General features: G+C 73.6%; 3 protein-coding genes across 6 annotated transcripts; all 3 read left to right on the forward strand.

Annotated features, from left to right (window-relative positions):
- Window positions 1-1,908: 1,908 nt before the first annotated feature.
- Window positions 1,909-7,044, forward strand: ECHS1 (enoyl-CoA hydratase, short chain 1). The gene is made up of 8 exons (XM_084245321.1): window positions 1,909-2,012; window positions 2,854-3,051; window positions 3,517-3,644; window positions 4,256-4,355; window positions 5,011-5,115; window positions 5,405-5,524; window positions 6,030-6,097; window positions 6,610-7,044. The coding sequence occupies exons 1-8, from the start codon at window positions 1,925-1,927 to the stop codon at window positions 6,673-6,675; spliced, it is 873 nt and encodes a 290-aa protein (XP_084101447.1). The 5' UTR covers window positions 1,909-1,924; the 3' UTR covers window positions 6,676-7,044.
- Window positions 7,045-9,956: 2,912 nt separating this feature from the next.
- FUOM (fucose mutarotase) lies at window positions 9,957-12,731 on the forward strand (the record flags this gene model as incomplete). Its single annotated transcript, XM_084245618.1, has 5 exons — window positions 9,957-10,041; window positions 10,683-10,751; window positions 11,916-11,986; window positions 12,124-12,222; window positions 12,654-12,731. The coding sequence occupies 5 exons, from the start codon at window positions 9,957-9,959 to the stop codon at window positions 12,729-12,731; spliced, it is 402 nt and encodes a 133-aa protein (XP_084101744.1).
- A 6,002-nt stretch (window positions 12,732-18,733) lies between these two features.
- On the forward strand, window positions 18,734-23,878 carry CALY (calcyon neuron specific vesicular protein). 4 transcript variants are annotated; one of them, XM_084245857.1, is made up of 5 exons: window positions 18,734-18,826; window positions 21,716-21,867; window positions 22,547-22,660; window positions 22,927-23,043; window positions 23,510-23,878. In XM_084245857.1, exons 2-5 carry the CDS (start codon window positions 21,733-21,735, stop codon window positions 23,780-23,782), a joined length of 639 nt encoding a protein of 212 aa, XP_084101983.1. In that variant the 5' UTR covers window positions 18,734-18,826; window positions 21,716-21,732; the 3' UTR covers window positions 23,783-23,878. The 4 variants fall into 4 exon arrangements, with proteins under 4 accessions (XP_084101983.1, XP_084101985.1, XP_084101984.1 ...); XM_084245859.1 differs by having other exon boundaries at window positions 23,513-23,878; XM_084245858.1 differs by having other exon boundaries at window positions 22,930-23,043.

Raw genomic sequence — 23,878 nt, forward strand, 5'->3', positions numbered from 1 at the left:
TTGTCTCAGCACTGTGAAGCTGTCCGCAGCCACTGCGGCCTGAGTTCGATCCCCAACCAGGGAGCTGACCCACAGGGTGCCCCAGACCTCATCTGTCTCCCCACTGCCCCCTCAGCAGTGGATTTTAGTTGATCCGCTGTTCTGCTCCCCACTCTGTCTCTGATGAATTCTCTCACCTCCGCACCTCTGACCTGTGCCCCAGTTCTCGTGTGCATAAATAAATAAATCTTTAAAATAAATAAATAAATCTTTTTTTTTTTAATTTTCTAGAGGCATGTCTTATTTATTTATTTATTATTTGTTTGTTTGTTTGGTTTATACATGCACTGGGTACAGTCAGAAGCGCGGAGGGTGAGAGAATTCACCAGAGCCAGAGCGGGGAGCAGAGCAGGCAGAAGGACCGAAGGACACTGCTGAGGGGAGCAGCGGGCGGCAGGAGAGGTCTGCGCGCCATGCGGGACCCTCCTCCGGTGGCCGGGGAGCAGCCGGGGATCGAACCGGCGCCGCAGAGGCCGCAGGTAGCTTCGCAACCCAGCGCTCAACCGCTGCGCCACCGGGGAGGCCCTAAAATAAATAAATAAATCTTTAAAAAAAAAAAGAAAGAAAGAAAATGCCAGTTTAGTGGCGTTTCTCAGTGGAGTCTTCTCCGCGCTGATGTGCACACCGCTGGGCCGGCGCACAAATGGAGACCTGCTGATACGCGTCCAGATACTGAAAAATGAAAACGTTAACATGTAAATTAATTAATCTTCCCGTTGCCAAAATGCAGCAAAATCTCAGCTTTCCAGGGCAAGAGTCACCACCTGGCGAGTGGCCCGTGCGCGGGGGCGGGGCGCGCAGGTGTGCGCGCAGGTGTGCGCGCAGGTGTGCGGCAGCCTCACCCAGGAAGGGGCGGGCGGGCCTGCCACGCCTGAGGCCTCTGCCCCTCGGCTCCTTTCCGGGCTGCTTGGATTTTCCTCCGACTCCCGCGGAGGAGGCAGGAGGCGGCGCGGGGCGGCCGCTCCGGCGTCAGGCGGGTCCTGCTCCTGCTGCGCGGGGCCCCAGGGCTCACGCCTCCCTCCACTGGCCTCAGCCCCGTGGACAGTCGGACTCCGAGGTCCGGGGACCCAGTCGGAGCCGCGGCCCCGTGGCCCGGGGAGCGGGGGAGCCTGTCCGCGCGCAGGCCTCGCGGCTGACCCGGGCAGGGCCGAAGGCCCCGCGACCGGCCCGGCGGAGACGGAGGCGCCGCGGGCGGGCCTCGGCGGAGCTGTCGGGCCTCGGCGGAGCTGTCGGGCGCCCCGGCCCCGGCCTGCTCGCGGCTGCGGGCTCCTCCGCTCGTGCCCCACGGCGCCGCGCCGGGGAGGGGGCGCCGCGGCTGCCCGCCCGATCCGCGGGCGCTCAGACCCCGGCTCGGCTCGGCGCGGGGCCCCGGGAGCAGCGGCGCGGCCGAGGGCCCGCCCAGGGGTCTCCCGGGCCGACCCTGCAGCTCGGCCGGCGGGGTGGGCGGAGGGGGCGACGGGGAGCGCCCAGCCCTCGCTGGAGCCCCAGCTTCCCCTCGAGGCCCCTCTACTCGCCCTCCGCCCTGCTCTCCCGCCTAGTGCAGGTGGGTCGGCGGCGCCCAGAACCGGGCCAGGTTCCGCCCGGCCGGCCCCGCCCCCTCCTCGCCCTCCCGGCCCGGCCCCGCCCCTTCCTCGTCCTCCCGGCCCGGCCCCGCCCCCTCCGCCCGGCCCCGCCCCCTCCTCGCCCTCCCGCCCCGGCCCCGCCCCTTCCTCGTCCTCCCGGCCCGGCCCCGCCCCGCCGCCGCGCTGTCTCGCGGTGCTGCGCGGTCTCGCGAGACCGCCTGGGGGCCGGGCCGGCGCTGAGTGGCTCGGCCGGGGGCGGCTCCGCGGGGCGGGGCGGGGCGGGGCGGGGCGGGGCGGGGCGGGGCGAGTCGTCCCCGGACGCCATGGCCGCCCTGCGCGCCCTGCTGCTGCCCGTCCGCGGCGCGCTGCGCCCGCGCCCCGGCTGCCCTGCGCGGCGCCCCTTCGCCTCGGGTAGGGGCGGGCCGAGGGCGGAGGGCCGGGCGGGGCCCCTAACCTCGCCGCACCCCGCTTCCCAGGACCCCGCGCCTGACCCCCGGCCTCGCCGGGACCCCTCTTGCCAGGGCCGACCCCCGGGGCCCCACGTGACCGGGCCTGCAGGGTTGGGGTCCGTGTGCCCCACCGGCGCCCGCGCAGCTCTGCGCCCCCTGGGCCGCGCCCGGAGGCAGCTGCGCGGGCAGCGGGGCTGGGAGAGGGGCCTGCGTGCCCCGGGCCCCCCGTCCTGCCTGCCGCGCCCACGGCTCCCCCGGCCCCTCCCGCCAAGCCCCGGGGCCCTGCCCCTCCCAGCTGGGGAGACCCAGCTGCCCTCGGCCTTGGCTGCCCAGTCACATTCACCAGCCTGCCCAGGAGGCCCACCGGCCCAGGTGTTCCCGGGTCACACACCTGCTGGACGGGCCGCATCCCAGGCTAACCTCCGGGTGGCCGCCTCGTCCCCTGGCAGCAGCATCCCCCGGCAGTGGCAGTCCCTGGAACCTGTGTCTCCCCTGAGGCCGCCCACAGCCCAGGCCAGAGCCCCCCACCTGGTCAGCAGGTGCTGACGGCCGGCTTCATCCCCGGAGGCTGTGGAGCGCCCAGGCAGGCGAGGCAGCTGCTGTCAGCAGGGTTGCTCCAACTTAAGCAGGTCTTTGAACCTGGGAGAGCAGGTGGCACAAAGGCCACTCAGGTTGAGAGTTCTGCTACCGCCTGCAGGCCAGCCAGGGCCCCTCGGGAAGGCTGGGGTCTGTCCCTGGGTGGGGCGGCTCCCCTAGTTGGATGCCGACCCCAGTGGAAATGCCTGTCTGCCTCCTGGTCCCAGGTGCCGGCTTTGAGTACATCATCTCGGAGAAGACGGGGAAGGGCGGCAGCGTGGGGCTGATCCGGCTGAACCGCCCCAAGTCCCTCAACGCCCTCTGCGACGGCCTGATCACCGAGCTCAACCAGGCCCTGGACGCCTTCGAGGTGGACCCAGCCGTGGGAGCCATCGTCCTCACGGGCGGGGAAAAGGCATTTGCAGGTGCGGGGGCACTGAGTGGCGCAGGCTTCCCCAGGGAGCACCCCAAGTCTGCTCTGAGGACAGACTCTCCGAGCCCGTGGCAGTCAGGACAGCAGGAGGCACAGGGGCTTGGTGCTGGGCCTGCAGCCCAGCCTACCATCTGTCCCCAGCCCCTCCCCTAACTGACCTGTCGCAGGAGCCAGGGAACTTTGTTGAGAGCTGACAGGCAAGTTCTGTCCTGCTTGCATGTTGGGGTGCGAGGCCTGGCAGGGTTGCCTTGGCCAGGAGAGTCTGAGTTGGACACGCATGTCCCGAGACAGACCAAGCCAGCCACCTGCTCGTCTGCGGGCCCGTGTCACCGCCCAGCTGCGTGTCCGGGCACTGTGGCCCCAGAGCACCCGTGCAGCGTCCCTACAGGCCCAGGCGGTCCCGTGCTTCCCGTTGGCTGGGGGGTCTCTAGTGACCGGAACCTTGCTCCGTCCCCAGCTGGGGCAGACATCAAGGAAATGCAGAGCCGGACCTTCCAGGACTGCTACTCCGGTACATTCCTGGGCCACTGGGACCGCCTGGCCCGCGTCAGGAAGCCCATCGTGGCCGCCGTCAACGGCTTCGCTGTGAGTGCAGCCTAGCCCCTTTGGGCCCCCGGGCATTATTTGCAAATGAGAAGGTTCTTGTTTGGAGGGGCCTGCTGTCTGGTTTCAGGGTCAGCTGGCCTTTCCTACTGAGGGGAGCTGGAGAGAAGGGTTCCCGCCTCAGCTGCTGACAGTGGCATTCAGCTGCCCTCCCTCTGCCCTCTGTTAAGAAAGCCCCCAGCGTGCCCGTGCCCTGCCGCCCGGAGGCTCCTCTCCCACCACCACAGGGCGAAGGCCACACCTGCGACCCTCCTGGCCGTTCTCACGCCCCTGCAGCACCTCAGGCCGTCAGCGTGCGGGCGTCCTGTGGGCCCAGCTGCTGGTAGCTTGAGAGGCACGGAGGCTGGCCCCTGCTCGCCCGGGCGCTTTCTGGCGCGGTGAGCCCCACCCAGGGTGGAGGGTCCACGACACTGGCCCCTGCGCTGGGATGTGGCCCTTCGCAGGAGGGATGTGCCAGCTCTGACCTCGCGGCAGCCGCTGACCTGATGCTCCCCGAGCTGGCCCGCTGTCGTCTCTACTGGGCCACATTTGTGTTTGCAGAAGCCCAGTTAGCACTGTGCTGACTTTCCAAGGGGCTCCCTCTCGTCCTGCAGCTGGGCGGGGGCTGCGAGCTTGCCATGATGTGCGACATCATCTACGCCGGAGAGAAAGCCCAGTTTGCGCAGCCAGAAATCCTGCTGGGCACCATCCCAGGTAAAGGCAGAGGGCCCTGGCCACCATGGCCTCTGCCAGCGGCACCCCTAGCCCACGCCACACACTCCCAGGGCAGACCAGCCTCAACCACCATCCCCCTCACCAGCCCCCCGCTGAGGGCCCTCCGCTCCTGGCCCCATGGGTGAGTGTCTGCCCAACGCCTAGAGCAGGGACTGCAGGGGTTTCTGACCCGACAGGTGCAGCAGGCAGTGGGGGCGCAAGTGGGCAGGAGGCCTGGTCAGCCCAAGCCCGTGGGCATCTCCAGGCTGTCCCCACAGCTCCCTGTGGCCCAGGCTCGCTCAGGGCCAGTGGCGGTGCTGCTGGCGCGTGGGGCTGGGCTCCATGGGCTCAGGGTACAGAGGGCTAGGAGGAACACCCTCACCCATGGCCCCGTCAGGATGTGAGACCTGACCTGAGCGGGGCTGCTGCCAGGGCTCGGAAGCCCCACGGCGGGGCGGGCCTATGGGCACTGCGCTGGCTCCAGGTGCAGCTGCTGGGTGGAGGGTCACGTGGAAGTGGACTGGAGATGCCCCATGGGTCCTTGGCCCTTCCTGCACAGCCGTTTCCAGCCCCTCAGAACTCACCGGCAGCACATCTGGCACCTTCTTGCCTCACCTGCCAGAGCCAGCTGTGACCTTTAACCCCCTCCCTCTAGGCGCAGGGGGCACTCAGAGGCTGACCCGTGCTGTCGGAAAGTCGCTGGCCATGGAGATGGTCCTCACTGGTGATCGGATCTCAGCCCAGGACGCCAAGCAGGCAGGTAAGAGCCGAGGCACCTGCGGCCGCGCTCTGGGAAGCTGAGTGGACAGGGGCTGTGCCAGGTCCGGGCGCCTTTGGGGGTCCTGAGGACCTGGGGACTGGTGGCCGGTGTACCAGAGCCAACCTGGGATGCAGCTGCACGGTCGCTGGTCAGAGTCAGCAGGCACACCCCTGCTGGCCATGGGAGGGGCACTCCAGGGCCCTGCTCCATCCTGGAGGGCTTCCGCTCTGTCCTGAGGGCCCCTTGCCGTCCTGGGGGGCCACCGCGCTGTTCTCTGTCTTGGCCTCAGGTCTTGTGAGTAGGATCTTCCCAGTGGAGACTCTGGTCGAGGAAGCCGTCAGGTGTGCAGAAAAGATCGCCAGTAACTCAAAAATCATCACAGCGATGGCCAAAGAATCCGTGAATGCAGGTGACCCCCGCGGCGTCCCTGTGTAGGGCCATGGCTGTAGTGGCTCCCGCAGACCCCGGCAGAGTGTCCTGAGCCCCAGGGCATCAGCATGGGGCCAGGCAGGCAGTGACCAGCGGCAGCCAGAGGTCAGCAGTCATGCGGGTCCTGCCCTTCTCCACCAGGCAAACCCTAACCCTCTGGGGCGCCGGCATCGGCTGCAGCCTTGTTCCCGCGCTTGGAGGGTGCATGCTCAGCGGCGTGCACTGAGGCGGTGTGAGCCCCGGGAGCCCCCTGGCCAGCCACACCCCCAGCTGCACACGCACCTCAGGACACCGCGTCCACCCGCGGCCCGCGTTTCTCTAGCTGCGGGACGCCTGGAGGCCCTCGTGTTGGGCGCGTCTGCCAAGGCAGCGGCAGCAAGACGTGGAGCCGCGAGGCCATGCACACAGGCCTGGTGTGTGGAGGAGGGAGCCGGAGCTGGGCCAGGGCACTGGGCGCCGGCCAAACTCCCAGTTTTCTTTTTCAGCTTTTGAGATGACGCTGACGGAGGGAAATAAGCTGGAGAAGAAGCTCTTCTATTCAACCTTTGCCACCGTGAGTAGCTGAGTCCCTGCCCCTTGGCCAGGCCTGCCCTGCCCCGCGCCTCCCTGGTTGGTGTGTGGCCTGGAGGCGCGGCCTTGGCTGACCACAGGCACAGGCCAGTCTCAGGCCTGCAGGCTGCCCCGACACCACAGGTCAGCTCGCAGCCTGGCTCCCGGGCCGGCTGCCGGACGCAGGTTCCATAGAGTCGGGAAGCTGAGGCCTCGGGGCCAGGGCTCCTGGGGCATCTGCGCGGAAGCCGTCCTGGCACTGCCCCGGCCCTCAGAGCCCACAGGTGTCCTGTAAGAGGTAGGCCGTGAGGACAGGGGTCGACCACTGCGGGCGAGCAGCGCGTCCCCCCACACCAGCTGCCTAACCCCCTGCGAGGATGCTGCGGAGACGCCCTCCGACCCCCACCCCCCCCGCCCCAAGGGCAGGGTCCAGGGCTGGGCCGGGCCAGGTCCCCCAGCAGAGCCCAGGGCAGGAGGTGCGGCGCCGGCGAGTGAGCCCCATTCCCCTTCCTGCAGGCGGACCGGAAGGAGGGCATGACCGCATTTGTGGAGAAGAGGAAGGCCAACTTCAAGGACCAGTAGGGCCCGGCCGCTCTCCAGGAAAGACCCGCCGCCCCTCGGGCTTCGGGGTCTCTCAGCGCCGGGTCATTGTGGGCTCCGCCAGGGCCACGGTGCGCCGGGGCCGTCTCAGGTCACCATCTGCCTTCCTTGGTCAGCTGCGAGGGTGGACGTTCTGCCGCTTTTGTAAACCTGGAGTGGGGCGTATCAAGGGCTGCACACACGGCGCCCCATAAATATCTCCTCCTTGCCGCCTGGCGTCCTTCTTGTTGGGGTGAAATGAGCGAGACCGAGGAGTCACTTCTGCCGCCTTCGGGCACGGTGGCGAGACGGCCTGGGTGGTCTGGCCTTCCCAACAGAGGCGGCTGGCGGCCCCCCCCGACCCCCGTGGCCCGGGCTTGGGGGTTGGGGCCTGTGTGGCTCCTGGTCATCAGGACAGGTGGGGCCAGCCCCTTCAGGCCCCTGTCCCACGGCTCGGTCTCCCCACTCCTGCTCCGGTGCTCTGCAGCCTGGAGCCCAGTCCTCATGGCGTTGGGGTCCTGCTGTGAGACTGCAGCTGCAAGGGCCAGGGCAGGGCGGCATGGATGGGCAGCGGGTACTCCCTGGGAGGCAAAACACAGGTGCCAAGGTCCCCAGCAGCTCGGGCTGAGGACAGCCGGCCGCGTCCTCTGCACAGTGCCGGGAGCCTGGCGGAACACCCATGACGCAGTGGCTGCACAAGAAGCGCCCCTGCCCCGTTCTGGCCTCGCACCAGCCCAGAGTCGGCTACCCGCGCCACAGGCAGTCCAGAAGGGGGTCCCCTGGGGCACGGAGCCTCCCGAGGAAGAGGACATTGCTGGCCTGGTCGGGGCCTGGACAGTAGGGCCTGCTGGTTCTGAGCACACAAAGCCACAAGCTCGGGGCTTGGGGGAGAAGGCCCCGTGGGGGTGGCTCCACCCACCAGGGGGCAGAGCACTGCCTAGGGGGCCAGGCTGGCTGTGAGCTGAGACCACCCCGCACCCACTGTCCTGTGGCTCAGTGTCGCCCCTGCTTGCCAGTGTGTCCCCCTCGCCCTGCAGCTGGGCAGGGCAGGTGGCCTGGGGCCGTTTCTGGGGTGAAGGGATTGGGGGCAGGGCTGGGAGGCCGGGCAGGTGGGCTGTGCACCTGCAGGTCTCATCAGGTTAGGTTTGGTGACACAGCAAGGGGGGGGCCCTGTAAGGGCTGGCCTGTCCTGGCGGCCGCTCCCGGCCAGTGTGGCCCCGTGGGGCAGCAGAGGCGCTGGGTCCGCTGGTGTGAGCCTAACCCTGCCACCGTCAGGACACGGTGACCTTGGGCAAGCCCCAGGCCTTGGGCATGGGTGCGCCTGCCAAGAAGTAGGTGCAAGGGGACTTGGCTCGGGCCAGCCGAGCTGAAGGACCTGGGGCAGGGCAGGAGTCCGAGGCAGCAGGAGTGAGAGGCTCCTGCCAGGGTCCAGAGCCAAGGGGAGAGCCTTAAAGTGGGGCAGGTCCAGTCGTTGCAGCCCCTGGGCAGTGGGGCCACCTGGGACCGGGACGTGCCCAGCCAGGCCGAGCACAGCCACGTGGGTATCCACACTCCTGAAGGCCCGTCTCCATGGCCAGTCGGGCTCCACAGCTTGACAGCCACAGCCCCCTGGGCCCGGCAGGACCTTCAGGCTTAGCGCTGGGCCTGGGGGGGGCAGGGGCTGCAAGGCCATAGGGGTACAGGCAGGACTGTCCTGCTGAGTCCAGACCCTGTTACTGTGCTGAGGACACCAGGTTGGGTGCCTGACCTAGGCCCCTTGGGCCTGCGAGGTCACTGGCAAGACAGGGTGCCTGGGGCTGTCACATCCAGAGCTCCCCCCAGTGGGCCTCTGGGCATCAAGTTTTGGGGACAGCTCTGGGCACGGCCCAGGGTCTGGCTGGAAGGCAGGTGCTGGGCCTCAGCTCTGAAGGGCGAGGCTGGGCCTGGGTGGGCTGGACCAGGTCAGCCACCTCCCACTGGGTGGGCCAAGTACTTGGCAGGGATTGCCCCCCCCACCCCTGCCCGAAGGTGAGGCCGGAGGGCCAGGGCGGGGCCCCTGGGACCGGCCATGGGACTGGGTGGTGGGTTCTGCCTCAGGGGTCACGTGTCTGCCTCAGGCCTGGGTGGGAGAGGAGGAGTGGGGAGAGCAGCAGGGCTGAAGGCCAGGGGCAGCAGAGTGGCCGGTGCTCCAGGATCCCCAGGGCCCCTGTAGGGCCAGTGAGTGGCCAGAAGAGTCAGGGAGTCAGCGCCTCAGACCTCCCCAGGAGGCCAGCTGGACAGGGGGCCTGCTGGAGGCACATGAGGCTCTCCTGCTCCAAGGAGGGGGCAGGACTGGCCGGCGCCGCCGCCTGGACTCTGCCCGGGCGTGCATGCGGGGCCCTCGCGGGCCGGTGCGGTGCGCTGGGCGGGAGGAGCCCACTCCTGGGGCAGGTGCTCTGAGGGCCAAGCCCGAGCCGCTCCGATTCCAGGCCTCCAGGGCGCAGGCCGGGCAAGGCGGGGGAGTCAGGAGGGGGACTGCACTCCCGCACCCCATCTACATGCGAACAGCGGGTGTGGGGGGATGGCAAGGAACGGGGCCCCTGGGTCAAAGGTCAGAGCACTGCGGTCCCGGTCCCGAGTGGCGGTGCTGGACCGAGCCAGGCGCTGGGTGGCCGCAGCAGCCGAGCCCCGGGAGACCCGGCGAGAGGCGAGCGCCCCGCGGCGGCCCAGCGGGGACCTGCCGGCCGGGCCTGGGGCGGCGCAGGTGGAGGGGCGTCAACGCCGCCCGCGGGGGGGCGCTGGGGACCCCGGGACGGCGAACACAGGCAGGCCCCGCATCCGCTCTTGGACCTGGGTAGGGCTGCGAGGCCGGCGGTCCCCGAGGCGCCCCGGCCCTCGGCGCAGGGAGGAGGCCCGGGGTCCGCAACTCCGGACCCCGCCGCCGCTTCCCGCCGGAGGGGCCCCGCCCCGCCAAAGCCCCGCCCACCCGCCCGGGCCCCGCCCACCCGCCCGGGCCCCGCCCACCCGCCCGGGCCCCGCCCACCGTGTCCCTCCCCCCCGCCGAGGCCCCGCCCGCCCGCCGAGGCCCCGCCCACCGCGTCCCGCCCGCCCGCCGAGGTCCCGCCCACCGTGTCCCGCCCCCGCCGAGGCCCCGCCCACCGTGTCCCGCCCGCCGGGGCCCCGCCCACCGTGTCCCGCCCGCCGGGGCCCCGCCCACCGTGTCCCGCCCCCGCCGAGGCCCCGCCCACCGTGTCCCGCCCGCCGGGGCCCCGCCCACCGTGTCCCGCCCCCCGCCGAGGCCCCGCCCGCCCCGCCCCGCCGCGACCATGGTGGCGCTGAAGGGTGTCCCCGCGCTGCTGTCCCCCGAGCTGCTCTACGCGCTGGCGCGCATGGGGCACGGGGACGAGATCGGTGAGTGCGCGGGCGGGGCAGGGCCTCGGGGACCCCGCCCGGGCGGCGCCGCGTCCCCAGGTAGAGCGGGGTTCAGCGTGGGCGCGGGGCGCGGTGGCAAGCCCCGCCCCCCGGCCCCCCGCCCCCCGGGCCCCGGCCCCCCGCCCCCCCGCGCCCCCCACCGCTGCCCCGACCCCCCGACCCCCAACCCCCCGACCCCGCCCGACCCGACCCGCCCCCCCCACCCGCCGCCCAGCGCCCCGCCGCCCCCCAGCCCCGCGCCCGCCGCCCCCCAGCCCCGCGCCCGCCGCCCCGCGCCCCGCCCGCCGCGCTCCAGGAGGCCGGGCCGGGCGGCTGACCAGGCCCCGGCGGGAGCCCGCGGCGGCCCTCGGTCGGGGCGGGGCTGTGTCCGCCCGGGTCGCCCCCCGCGGCTGAGCCGCGTCCCGGGGCCTCCCCCGCCCCCCACCCCCCACCCCCACCCCCACCCCCCCGGGGCGCCACTCGGTGCTCGCCCGGGTTTACCTGGCGCCTCGCTGGCCCCCGGGGCGGAGCCCGCGGTGTGGCCCAAGGCCCGACCCGACCCACCTGGCGTCTGCGCCCCCGCGGGACGATGCGGGAGGGAGGGGCCCCTCCAGCGCCCGCCCTCAGCGTGTCCCCCCCAGTGCTCGCAGATGCGAACTTCCCCACGGCCTCCGTCTGCCGGGGCGGCCCCCAGGAGATCCGCGCGGACGGTGAGTGGCCTCCCGCGGCCGGCGGGGTCCCGGCCCCCCGGCCCCCAGGTCCCCACCAGTGACCCCGCAGAACCAGCGCCAAGACCCTTGCCACGGCCCAGCCCCCCGTGAGCACCGGGCCTTGTGCTGCTGCTCAGATGCCCCTGGGGGAGCAAGCACCCCCTTGACGGAGCAGTGGTGCCCCCAAATGCCACTCCTTGGCCCCTCCTGGCTGGGGAGACCACGCCTCTCACCGAGCCCCCCGGGGCCCACCTCCGAGGCAGCCCTAGGAGGGCTTAGCTGTTGTGAGGGGCTTGGGAACCTGGAGGGGGGCTCCAGTGTGGTGACCAGTCCCATCCTGCCCCGGCTGGCCCTGGGCCCAGGATAGTGCCTGCACCCCAGGCCACCCCACGATGCGTGAGGAAGGACCAGGACCCTGCAGAGGTAGACCCCTGAAGCACAGGGATGCACCACATGGGGTGACCAGCCCCTCTGGATGGAGCTGCCCACTGGCCACTCAGCCTCGTTCCCATACGGCCCAGCGCCCCCACCCCTCCCCCCTCACGGAGGGCAGCATGCCCGCTGGGCCCGAATGCCCCGAGGTGAGGAGCGGCCGCTGTGGGACTCTGGGCCAAGCTCCCAGAGGAGGCGGGAGGCAGCGCCTCTGGCTTGGTCAGGCAGCCGCAGGGCGCCTCAATGCTCAGAACCCGCTTTACTGGGCCTTCGAGCCCGGTGGGGGTTGGGCCCGTGGTCTGGTCCAGACCCCTGGGACCTCTGGGTCAGGGGGATGGCCGGGGGCGCACCTGCAGACCTGTGCCCAGCCTAGCAGGTGCACAGGGCCGCCAGGCCCTCCCTGTGCCAAGGGACAGACTTCGGGGCCAACACCTCATGTGAGGGGGCAGGGCGTGGCCAGGGCAGGACGCTGAGTCCACCTTCCTAAGTGTGGCTGCGCAGTCCTCCGTGTGTGCGGCTCCTCTCGGGCCCGGGCCAAGTCCACCCTCGCCCGCAGTTGCCAGGCTGTGTGCAGGTGCGGCAGGGCGGGGCCGGCCTTGGGGGACAAGGCAGGGTGGGCGGGGATGGGTGGGGGGATGGGGGCTGCAGGGTGGGGTGGGGCGGGGCGGGGCTGGGGGGGCTTTGCTAGGAGGGGCGGGGCGGGAGGGAGCTGAACTGCCCTCCACCCCACAGGCCTGGGCATCCCCCAGCTCCTGGAGGCTGTGCTGCAGCTGCTGCCCCTGGACAGCTACGTGGAGAGCCCGGTGAGGCCCGAGAGCCCTGCCACCCCCATCGCTCGCTCTGGTCCTCGGGCCTCCCTTGCTTCGGGGCGGGGCAGGGGACACGTGTCCCAGAGGGCCCTGACCTGACCACAGGCAGAGAGCTGGCTCCCTGCCCCCAGGCCGCTGTCATGGAGCTGGTGCCCACCGACCAGGAGAGGGGCCTCCAGACCCCCGTGTGGGGGAGCTACCGGTCCATCCTCTGCAAGGCGGGCTGTACGGTGAGTCGGAGGCCCTCACTGGGAAGGGGCGGAGGGCCCGGCTGGGGCTCCCCGGTCTGCCCTGAGGCTCAGGTTCTGCTGGCCAGACCAGCGGGGCCTGCTGGCCGCTGGCAGAGAAGCCCTGCTCCAGGACCGGGCCTCTCCCTGCCAGGGGGCCAGGTGCAGCCAGGAGGTGCCGGCCCGTGTGGCTGTGGCCTGAGGTCTGACCGAGGCTGCCGCCACCCCCACCCACCAGGGGACCACACGGGCTCCGTCCTGGGGCTCGGCCCGGCAGGCTCCTGGCCATAGGCCCCTGCTCAGGGGCCAGAGGCTGAGCCCTGGGAGCCCCCCGGGGGAAGCAGAGAAATGACACGTGGAGGGGTCTCCCTGAAGGGGGGGGGACTGGCCGCCACGTCCCTGGCCGGGGCCCCACTGGCCGTTTTGCCTTCCAGAGCCAGCTGGCCAAGATGGAGAGGTTTGCGTTTTACGAACGGGCCAAGAAGGCCTTTGCTGTTGTGGCAACAGGGTGAGTCCCGGCCAGGCCCAGTGTGGGTCCCGCTGGGCTGATGGGCCGCCCCCCGCTCCGAGGTCCTGCAGGGGAAGGGGCGCCGAGTCTCGGCACTGGGGGGCGGCAGGGGGGTGGGGCGGGGGCCCTGCCCACACTCACCCCCGCCCTCTGTGCAGGGAGACGGCCCTCTACGGGAACCTCATCCTCAAGAAGGGGGTGCTGGCCCCCGACGCCCTGTGCTAGGCCTGACGAAGACCCGGGCCGTCAGGTGGAGGGCGGGCCTGCTCCCTGCTCGTGAATACAATGGAAAAGCTCCCGAGGTTCCTGCGGCATCAGCTTGGCCTGTCCACACGCTGCCCACTTGTCGCCGGGGGCCACCAATGGGGGGCCCTGTTGGGGAGCGCCACAGGTGGAGACCCCTGGCTGGGTGGGGTGGGGGCGTGGGGCTACCAGGTGGCCCTCGGCGGGTTGGGACTTTGGCTTCAGCCCCAAGGCAGAGAGCAGCCGGCTGGCCGGCCTGGCTGCCCTGGGAGGGTCGGAGAGGGTCCTGGGGGGAGGGGCCGGCCTAGTCCCTAGTCACGGGGGTGCTGGCTCAGCACCCCGTGTGCAGGGCAGCAGCCCCGGGGGCCAGGCGCACTGAGCAGCAGGGGTCTCTAAAGCGGGGCTGCCCAGGAAGAGGCGGGACGGGAGCCTCCCAGCTAGGGTCCCGTGCCCCGAGCCAGCATCTGGGCTCAGCTCTGCGTGCGGTGCACCAGGGTGCCTGCTGGGGCTGCCGCACGGGGCACCGGCCGTGGTGCCCTCCCCCCCAGCACCCCCAGCCATCCGCAGCCACGACTGGCGGCTGGGGCGCCCAAGCCCACCACTGTCCAGGGGGTCCTCGCCCTTGTTGATGTGCACAAGTGGGTGGGAACATGCCCGCGAGAGTTGGGGGTGCAGGGAAAGAACCAGAGAGCTGGGCCTCCCCTACTTCTGGGAGCCAAGCCTGGGCTTCCCGTCCCCTGCTGGGGAGGCTGCACACGGGGCAGCAGCCCAAGGCCCGCCACTGCCCACGCAGCTGGCCGCGTGGCCCTGCCCCTGGGGGCTGGTCCTGCGGGGCCAGAGGACCCAGCACCCCTGGGGCAGCCCAGGCCACCACTTGCCTGTGTCATGGAGCCTGTCCCCACCGCGTCCTTGACCCGACCCAGGGTCTGTGGGGACAGAGTCCCCAGTTGGGTGCAGGGGTGCAAAGAAGCCCTGCATGACCCCAGCATGCACCCCTGTCCTCAGCTCGAGCCAGGTCCCAGCACAGCCTTGGGCATCACCAGGCTGCCCGTGCTCCTGCCCAGATCCTGGCCTCCTCCAGGTCCCTCTGCGCCGCCCCCCACCCGCTGCCGCCCCAGGTTCTGCATCCTTGGCCGGGGGGGGGGGGCAGGGCTGTGCCCGGGGCCCCTCCTGCAGACGGCGCCCACCCGGTCACCACTGAGGACACGCGTGCCCCTCACAACAGGGTTTATTGCTCCCCCTGGGAGAACGGGGAGCCCTCGCTCGCGTGGTAGATGTGGTCCCGGTCTTCCTCTGGCCCCTGGAGCACCTGCCGGACCAGTAGCTCCTGAGGCCGGGGGTCCTCCTGCTCCTGGGCCTCGGGGGACGCGGGGTGGTACCGGTGGTCCAGGTCCGGCTCAGGGCCCAGCACGGGGCTCCGGAGGTGGGCCAGGATGTCCTTGGCCTCCTCCAGGGCGCTGGCGCCTGGGGACAGGGCAGAGGGAGATGCGGCCGCGGCACCCCGCCCGCCCGCCCGCCCACGGGGCCGCACCGGGTGCCACCGACCTTCCTGCCCCTCCTGGCCGGCAGCCAAGAGCCTCAGCCCCGGGAGCAGCTGCAGGAGCGGGCTGCCGTCCTCCGGGCGCAGCAGGCCTGCCGGGTGCGCCTCCCCGCGGGCGCCCCAGGCCCTGCAAACACAGCAGCCCAGGCCCCAGGCTGAGCGGGGTGGAGCCCGGCCCCGCACCAGCCAGGGAAGATGGGACCCGCCCCAGCAGCGCCCCCAAGGGCAGCGGCTGTGCGGCCCCTGGATCCCAGGCTCAGGTCCTCAGGCTTCACTGCCGTCCTGCTTCACCCGCGAGGAGGGCACAGTGGCAGGGAGGGGGGCGGGGCCCCTGCTGGGCTGGCGGCTCTGCTCCCCCGCATGGGGCCCCCCAGAGCTCCCTCCACCCGGCACCCCCAGCTCAGGGAAGGACAGCAGGGGCGTGGTGACCTCCGGGACACTCACCCCTCCGTGTCCTGCTCAGGGGGCCCGTCCTCTCTGGTCTTGGAGGGCCCCTGCAGAGGGAGGCGGTGCGGGCTCAGCTGTGCCCACAGAGGTGCGGGCTGGGGGACAGGGGACCCCACCACGCCTGCAGAGGGCCCGGGGGGGCGGGGCCACGGTTCGGCTGTGTCTTCCCCTCCCCCCTCCTGGGCCCAGGGAGAGGTGGGCGCAGCCCAGAAAGGAGCCAGATCTACCTGGGGGGCAGCCCGGGACGCCTCCAGCAGCAGCAGGGCCGCCAGGCCGGTCAGCAGGAGGAGCCTGGGGGGGTGGTCAGGTGAGGGGCGCCCCTGCTGCGCCGCTCCCGCAGGGCAAGGGCAGCCCCATGCCAGCAACCCCGCTGGGCCGGCAGAGGGGTGGGGGGGACAAGCCGTGTGACCGTGTCGCGTCCCCCCTCCCCGGCGGCCTGGAGCGGCCCACACTCTGGACGCCAGCGCCCCCCCGTTTCTCACGGCCCCGTGTGCGGCTGCCCCACAAGGCCGCGGGCGGCCCCCGGGTCCCCCACCAGGCCAGCCTCTCGCTCCGTCCCAGACTGCGGGTGTCCGACGGGGAAGCCCTGAGGAGGCGGGAGGACGGGAGGACGGGGCTCTGGCTGGACGGCTGCCTGAGGCGGCGCCCCTGGGGGAGGGCGGGGGTGGGCGCCCCCGGCCTGGCCGGGAGGAGAGGCGAGGGGGGAGGTGACCGCTGCGCAGCGGCCTCCAGGCCAGGAAAGCGGGAGGGAGGCGGGGTGGGCGCCCCGCGGCCGCCTGGAGACTCGTCCTGCAGCCTGGCCCTGCCCTGCCCTGCCCGGCCCTGCGGCCCTGCGGATTGACTTCTGCTCAAATAAAGTCTCGAAGCGTCCATGAGCCTCGGCGGCCCCTGCCTGAGGCCCGGCCGGGCGAGGGTCCCAGGAGGTGGGGAGCGCCTTTCCCCACAGGGGGTCAGCAGGGGCCCAGGAGGCCCGGCTCCAGCCCCACAAAGACCTTTGCTCCGCTGGGTGACGCAGCACTTCAGAGCGGGGCTCCCCTGCACTCCAGGCAAAGGGCACAGGCGCCCCGGAGCTCAGGGTGCAGGCCTGGTCACGTGCCACTGGCCGCCTCCCTTGGGCATCAAACCCCAAACCAAGGTCAGCTCTGGGGTGGCGAGGCAGAAGGGGGACCCACCACAGCACCAGTCTGCCCACCACCCCAGGAAGGCCCAGCACCCCCGCCGCGGGCCCCGGGAGCTGGGAGGGGACCTGGGCACGGGCAGCCTGGCCGGGTCCCCTGCAGCTGTCTCCGGGTTCTGGACATCAAGGTTTCCAAGTCACCCGGTGACCCTCCTCTCTAAAAGGGGGGCCCAGCCTCTGGTCCAAGCTCGGGTCCTAGGGAGAAACCCGGGAGAGGAGGGCCGGGGGGCTCTGGCGTAGACAGGAGACACCCCTGTGGGGAAAGATGGGCCCAGCAGGAGCCCACGTTCCTCTGGGCCTCAAGGCCCTTCCAGCACAGACCCTGGGCCCGGCCGCCCTGCCAGCCGCTCGGTGCCCCGCGACCAGGGCAGTCAGACCCGCCTCCTGGGGGCCTCCCAGCCCCGCCTCAGGGGGCCCCTGGGCCCGGGCAGGGATGGGATCTCTCGCATGGGGGCCCCAGGTGGACGTGGAGGCAGATGCAGGGGGACAGGAGGGAGGCCACCGCCCGAGGCCCCACACCCCGGAGATCGGGGACGGCCGGAGCAGCAGCCGCGGCCACCCTAAGCCCCCCAGTCTCCGGGACCAGACCTCCCTGGGAGCCTGGCTCGCGGCTGGGCCCGAGCCACGTGGAGCAGAGTCACCCTCTGGGAGGTGAATCGGGGTTCAGGGGGAATCAGCCCTACCTCCCCATGTTGGGGTCCACGTCTGCACAGCAGGGACTGCAGGGACCCGCAGCCGTGCACCGGGCAGCTGTGCGCCAACGCCGGCCCTGGGGCGTGCCGGAAGCCGGCTTTATGGCTCCCTGGGCGTGTCAGACAGTGGCCGGGGCAGGGGCCGGCTGCCACCTCGCAGCCTTGCCACGACCTCGGCGCAGGCCTGACTGCTGGGCCGGCCCCTCTGTTCCCTTGGCCAGTGTCCTGCAGGCCCTCAACTCTGTGCCCTGGGGCGTCGGACCCCAAGGCTTGGTGGGCTGGCCGGGGCCCCAGGAGGGGTTTGCGCAAAGCCATGTGCTTGGGCCGACCCTGGAGGACCCCCCAACCCCACGTCCAGGCTCTGGGCCTTGACCCTCAGGGGCAGGTAGCCCCAAGTATCTGCAGCGCTGTGGGCCCAGGGGTGCAGCACAGAGCCCAGTGGGTGCCGGCCGTGGGGGCAGCTGGCTCGCCACCTGGTGGTGTCAGGACCCCAAGGCCTCACGTGGAGGCCCCGACACCACCCAGGCCACTGGTGGTGTAAGACACTGAAGGACGCAGCGTGGCAAGGCAGCAGCCGTCTGAGGAAGACGCCCATTTCGGAGAGCACAGCTGTCCGCTCCGTTGCAGGGTGGGCCGCGAGAACCACAGGGCCGGGGTGACCGAAACTTAGAGGCTGCCAAAGAAAGGCCCCCAGTCAGGCTGAACGTGGGCCCTGTTGCGAAAGGTCCCTTTTCCCGCCGTTAACAGAGTAGAAAAAACAGCCTGTCACCCCTAGCGGGGTCCCCCTCTCAGCGGGGAGGTGCTGTGTCCGCATCCAGGCGGAGCCGGGCCCTGGCTTACGCTGGCCGTCGAGCCTTTTTGCTTTTGCATCTCGGGCTCCGCGTAGTTTTGGGGAACCCCGGGCAGAGTTGAGGCGCCAACTCCAGCAGTGGCACGGGGGGGGGGGGGGGGGGCTGAGGCCCCGGGCCGGAGAGGCCAGTGGGGGTGTGGGGGGTGCTCTGTGGCCACCAGGGTCTGCTCACTGCCCGCCACGCCCTCTGGAAGCAGCTCGGGGTAGCGGGTGAGAGGACCATAGCACAGGGGGCCCTTAGCACCCTGAGTGGACCCCAGGGGCCTGCCAGCAGCCCGTGGACAGTCCAGATGAGAAACAATGACCCGCGGTTGCCACAGGGACTGGCATGTCCAGCGAGCGCCCTCGGCCCAGCCCCTGCGGGGAGACGCGGCGGGGAGCCGCCCACGCAGAACCCGGGACGGGGGCGTCGGTCCACAGCCCACCTGCCCACGCCCCGCCGCGGGGGGCAGCGAGGGGGAGGCCGGGGCCCACGCGTGAGGCTGCAGAGCGAGGCTCAGACGCTGCCCGTGGGGCTGTGACCCCGCGCCCCTCTGAGGGCCGTTCTGCGCTGCCCAGCGGCTCACTGACCTGCCCCCAACGCGGCCACACGGCGCCCCCCAGGCCCCGTGTGCCCGGAGCGGGGCGCAGCCAGCGGGGGGGGGGGGGGGGGCCGGCGCGAGGCCAGCGAGGCCTGGAGCCCCGGGCGCGCCCCCCAGCCGGGCCGGCGCCTCCCGGAGGGCGCGCGGGGCGAGGGCGAGGGCGCGAGGGCGAGGGCGCGGGGCGGGGGCGCGGGGCGGGGGCGCGGGGCGGGGGCGCGGGGCGGGGGCGCGGGGCGGGGGCGGGGGCGCGGGGCGGGGGCGCGGGGCGGGGGCGCGGGGCGGGGGCGCGGGGCGAGGGCGGGGGCGCGGGGCGGGGGCGCGGGGCGGGGGCGCGGGGCGAGGGCGGGGGCGCGGGGCGCAGAGCGCGGGCCCGGCGGCGGGGGGTGGGCGCGCGCCGCAGTCCCCCGCCCCGTCTCCGCGGCAACCGCAGCCTCGGTCTGGGCCCGGCCCCTCCCCCGCCCCGCCCGGCTGCGGCGGCGAAGCGTCTGGAAGCGCATCCTGCCCGCGCCCCGGTTCTGCCTCCGCGCCGCGGTTCTGCCCGCGCCCGGGTCCTGCCCGCGGAGTCGCCCGTGAGCTATTGCCGCGCTTCCCCCGCGGAGGGGCCGGGGGCGCGGGGGCCGGGGGCGCGGGGGCCGGGGGCGCGGGGGCGCGGGGGCCGGGGGCGCGGGGGCCGGGGGCCGGGGGCGCGGGGGCCGGGGGCGCGGGGGCCGGGGGCGCGGGGGCGCGGGGGCGCGGGGGCCGGGGGCCGGGGGCGCGGGGGCCGGGGGCGCGGGGGCCGGGGGCGCGGGGGCGCGGGGGCCGGGGGCCGGGGGCGCGGGGGCGCGGGGGCCGGGGGCCGGGGGCGCGGGGGCCGGGGGCCGGGGGCGCGGGGGCCGGGGGCGCGGGGGCCGGGGGCGCGGGGGCCGGGGGCCGGGGGCCGGGGGCGCGGGGGCCGGGGGCGCGGGGGCCGGGGGCGCGGGGGCCGGGGGCGCGGGGGCCGGGGGCGCGGGGCGGGCCTGGCTGACCAGGGGGCGGCGGCAGCCGAGGCCCCTCCCGGGGGCCCGCGCAGCGCCAGGCCGGCCTCGCCGGGGCAGAGGGGGGCGGGGGCGCCTCGAGGGCGAGACGGCCGGGCCCTCCAGGAAGGCCGCGGGGTCCCGCCGGGGCGGCCGCGACGCGCTGCTCTCGGGGGCGGGGGGGGGGGGCGGCGGGGCCCCCGCGGGCCGGCTGCGCCCCGCGGGTCCGGGAGAGCCGCGGGAGCCGGGCATTGCCGGGGCGGGGGCCGGTTCCGGGCTCTGGGTGAGGTTGGGGCGAAGGGGGAGCAGGGGGCCGGCGAGGGGTCGCACCCCCGGAGCCTGGGGCGGCTGCCCGCGCGGGCCGGGGTGCCGGGAGCCGGGAAGGGGCGCTTCTGCCGAGCCCCCTGCCGCGGCGGGGCGCGGGGCCGCGGGGGCCGGGAAGCGGGGGCCAGGCGGGCCCCCCGCCCCTGCTCGCCGGGCCGGCCCCCGCGACCCCGCCCGGCGCCCGCGCAAAGGCCGCCGTGTGCCCGCGGGGGGCGGGCGCGGGGGCCGGCGCTGCGGGGGCGCGTGTGACGCGGCGGGAGCCCGCGCATGGCGCGCCCCTCCGCGTGGGCCCCACTCCGCGTGGCCGCCCCTCCGCGTGGGCCCCTCCGCGTGGCCGCCCCTCCGCGTGGCCGCCCCTCCGCGCGGCGCACCCGAGCGTGACCGGCAGGCGGCGCGCGACCCGCAGCCGCGCCTCCGGGCCCCCGGGGCCCCCGTCCGCGCGCACAGCCTGGAGAGGGACGGGGGGCCCTGCCCCCCCAGCCGCGCGCAGCCGCCGCGGAGCGGGCGACCCCGGGAGGAGACGCTCGCAGAGGGCGCGACCCCCCAGCTCCAGGCCGCGCCGGGCGCCCTGCCCGCGGGCCCCATTCGGGCGGGAGCCGGGAGCCCCGCGGGAGGAGCCGCGCCCCGCGCGCCCCAACCTCCGCCGGGGCGGGGCCGGGGCCGAGACCCACCCGCGCGGCGATGGCGCGAGCGGGCGTCCGTGGCGTCACAGCGGCCGGGTGACGTGGGCCGGAGGCGCCCCGCCCGGGAGGGCCCCTGCGGGGGGCGCGGACACCCCCGGGCCGCGGGCGCCGTCGCAGCGCCCCCTCCACACGGGGCGGGTCCCGGCGGGGTCGGGGCGCCGCCCCACGGCCGACCTGCGGCCCTTCGCCAGCGCGCCCCGGTGCTGAGGCGCGTCCAGCAGGGCGGGCAGCCCGGGGGGCGGGACCCGAGAGCCGGGCCCCAGCGCCTGCAGCCCGCGGGGGACAGCGGGGCGTGGGTCCCCGGCTCGCGCCTGCGGGGCCGCGGCCGGCGGGAGACGCGGGCGGAGCCCGACCCAGACGGCCGCGGGCAGCAGGGCCGGGCAGCGCCGGCCGGTGGCGACGGTCACCACCGGCCCCAAAGGCGGCGTCAGGACGCCCCTGTCCGCGGGGTCGGGGGCGGCCGGGCGACCCGACCACGAGCGGCCCCTTGACCCCCGGCCGAGGCTCCGAGGCGCCGTGTCCGCAGGGCCCGGGCTCCCCGCCGGCGCCGCCCCGGGCTGAGGGCTGGACCCTCCCCGCCCGCGGCCCGCCGCGACCCCTCCCGCGGGCCCAGCCCCGCCTCGGCCGGGCCCGCAGCACCGATCAGAGCCGCGCCGCGCCCGACTGGGCCGGGCGACTGGGCCGGGCGGACCCGCGGCAGCTGTGAAGGGCGGTTGCCGGGCGGAGGAGCCGCGGCCGGGGCTGAGTGGCCGGCGCGGGGCCCTCAGGGGCGGGCAGGACCCCGGCCTCCCCCGGTCTGCGCGGGACGCGGCGCCCACACCCAGGGCATCGGCGCCCCCATCTGCAGAGGCCTGCGGGGGTGGCCCCGACCTCCCGTTGGGGGCCTTCACCCCACAGCTCCGCGCACAGCTCCCCAGGCGCGCACACGGGCGCACCCGCTCCCCACACTCGCGCGCCCCGGGGCCCTGTGCCCTGTGCGGTCAGGGAGCCACCGCCGTCCTCTGCGGCGCTGACGCCTGCGTCCCCAGCGGGCACCGATCAAGCAGGACCCCCCAAGCTGCGTCTGGGGCAGGCCACCATCACCGTCATGGGCGCACTTCTGGGTGTTTTGGGGGGGCTGACCAACACCCCGCTTCTTGGAATTCGGGACTAATGGGCAACCTGTGTCTTTACTCCTACGCCTGCCCCCGTGCTCCAGGCCTGGAGCTGCCGGTGCCCGGCTGACCAGCACCTGCCCCAGCTCCTCCTGGAGTCTGGAGGGTGGGAGGGCCCGCAGTGCAGCCTCCTGTGCGCCCATGGGCTTTGGGCTGGACTCGCGCAAGGCTCGCCGAGGTGGGGGGGGCTTGTCTGGCTCCTGTGCCCTCCTGGCTCTGGTGAGGCGCACTCTGCCCGCCTGAGGTCCTGGTGCGCCACATGCGGGGGCGTGGCCTGCAGGCAGTCACCCTGGTCTGTCTGGCAGGACAAGCGCCCGTCGCCATGGTGAAGCTGGGCTGCAGCTTCTCGGGGAAGCCAGGCAAAGACCCTGGAGGCCAGGATGGGGTGACCACGGACAGCGTCCCTCTGATCAGCCCCCTGGACGTCAGCCAGCTCCAGCCACCCTTTGCTGACCAGGTGAGGGGCCTTCTCCATCTCCCCAGGGAACAGAGTGGGGCAAGGGCCACCCAACATGGCTGCTTCCAGGATGCAGAAGAGCAGCGGCCATCATCGCCGGCCGGCCAGCTCCCCACACTCCAGGCCCGTCCCCACCTGTGGCCCCGGGGAATTGGCTGTGCCTGTGGCCTGCAGGGCGGCGGGCGATGGGGGCTGACAGGCGACCATCCTTACCTTTCCGCCTGGGGTCAGACCGAGACGGGGCCTGAGGCAGAGATTTGCAGAAAGTAGGGTCCAGCACCAGTGGCACCAGGACTGGCCCCAGGGTGGCCGCCAGGACCCAGGTCAGTTGGCTGGTGTCGGGGACAGGGAGGGTCTCCCAGGCGTCGCCAGGTGTGCCCTCTCGCTGCCTGAGGGCGGTTCTCCAGGCACCTGCTGCAATTCCAGGCCTGGGTCCCCGTGGACATCATGGCAGAGCCCAGTCGTGGCCCCTCAGGCTGACCCCTCAGTGGGGGCTCAAGGTTGGGCCCAGAGAAAATGTCGGGAACCTCCTGGACAGAGGGAGTGGAGGGGTCCTGTGGGAGAGCTGGTGCCCCGGCTGCCAGCTCTGGCCTTGGTCTGCGCCCAGGGCTGCCTACCAGCAGCCTCAGCTCACAGCCCCGGACAGTCCTGGTGGCCAGCACGGGGTGCCCCCCCGCAGGTGGCCATTAAGATGCAGACGGAGTACCAGCTGTGCTCTGCCGGCGCCACCAAGGCCCTGTCTGACCTGGAGGCCCAGAAGCTGAGTTGTGGCCACTCGGAGGAGGCGCGCAAGGTACCCAGCTGCCCGTGCCTGCCCCGCCTGCTGCCTGCACCACCCCCTCCCTGCCCACGCACCGCGCGCCAGGCCTCTCCCTGCGCGTCCGCGGGTTTCTCTCCCTTCCCTGCCCCACCCCCGTCCTGTCAGGGTTTCACTCTCCTCCCGAGGCGCCCCTCCTCCTGGGTGCTCCTTTTAAAGCCCTCCAGTGCAGAGGCCTCAGTGGGGGGGGGTGGCCTGGGAGCCTGCTGGGCCCTGCCCCCAGCCGCTGCCTGCCCCCGCAGCAGATGCCCACGGCTCGGATGGTGGCCTTCGCCATGGCGCTCCTGGGCTGCGTCCTGGTCATGTACAAGGCCATCTGGTACGACCAGCTCTCCTGCCCCGATGGCTTCCTGCTGCGGGTAAGACCCTGGCCGGGCGGGGCGGCGGGACCCCTGCCTCTGCGCCCCGCAGACACCCGCTGCCCGCGCTGCCCCCGGCGCCCCCCAGGGAGCCCGAGGCGCTGGGGAGGGGCCGCTCCCCTGTGCTCGGAGGGGGCTGGGGGGCTCCTGCCGAGGCCACTGGGTCGCCTCCGGGTGGGGTCATCTGCCCCTCCTGGGCTGGAGGGGCCCTGGGAGGACGTGAGCGGCTCCTGCCCATTTGGCAAATGCTTTCTCCAACTTTCTCTCGGCCATTTTTGGGGGGCTGTGTGCAGTTTTCCCCTGCAGTGGCGCAGCCGCCTCGGTGCGGGAGGGAAGGCCCCGCGGCCCCGCGCCCTGGCCTGGGGAGGCCCGGCTGGGGGGCAGGGCGGGGCCGCGGGCGGGTCCTGGGACGCCCGGGGCTGGGGGCGCCCCCCCGCGCCCCCCCTCACCGCCGCTCCCCCCGCAGCAGCGCAAGGTGTGCGCGCCGCCCACCCTGGAGCTGTACTACGCGGAGCTGGACCCCGAGCGCCACCGCAGCATCCTGGCGGCCGTCGGCGCCTACCCGCTGGGCCGCAGGCGCGGCTCGCCCCCGCCCCGGGGCCCCCGCGCCCGCGCCGCCAAGGAGGGGCCCAAGGCGCCCCCCGCCCCCGCGGGCGCGGCGGCCACCGAGCGCCCCGCGAAGCCCGCGGCGGAGGCGGCCCCCGAGGCGGGGAGCGCGCCGCCCCCCACCCCCGAGTGACGGCGCCCGCGCCTGGGCAGCCCCGCCCCGCCCCGCCCGGCCGGGGGTCTGGCCCGGGGGCGCCCGCTCGCCGCCCCTCCCCGTGCCCGCCGCGCC

Source organism: Talpa europaea, assembly GCF_964194135.1.
Source record: "Talpa europaea genome assembly, chromosome: 10".
NCBI lineage: Eukaryota > Metazoa > Chordata > Mammalia > Eulipotyphla > Talpidae > Talpa > Talpa europaea.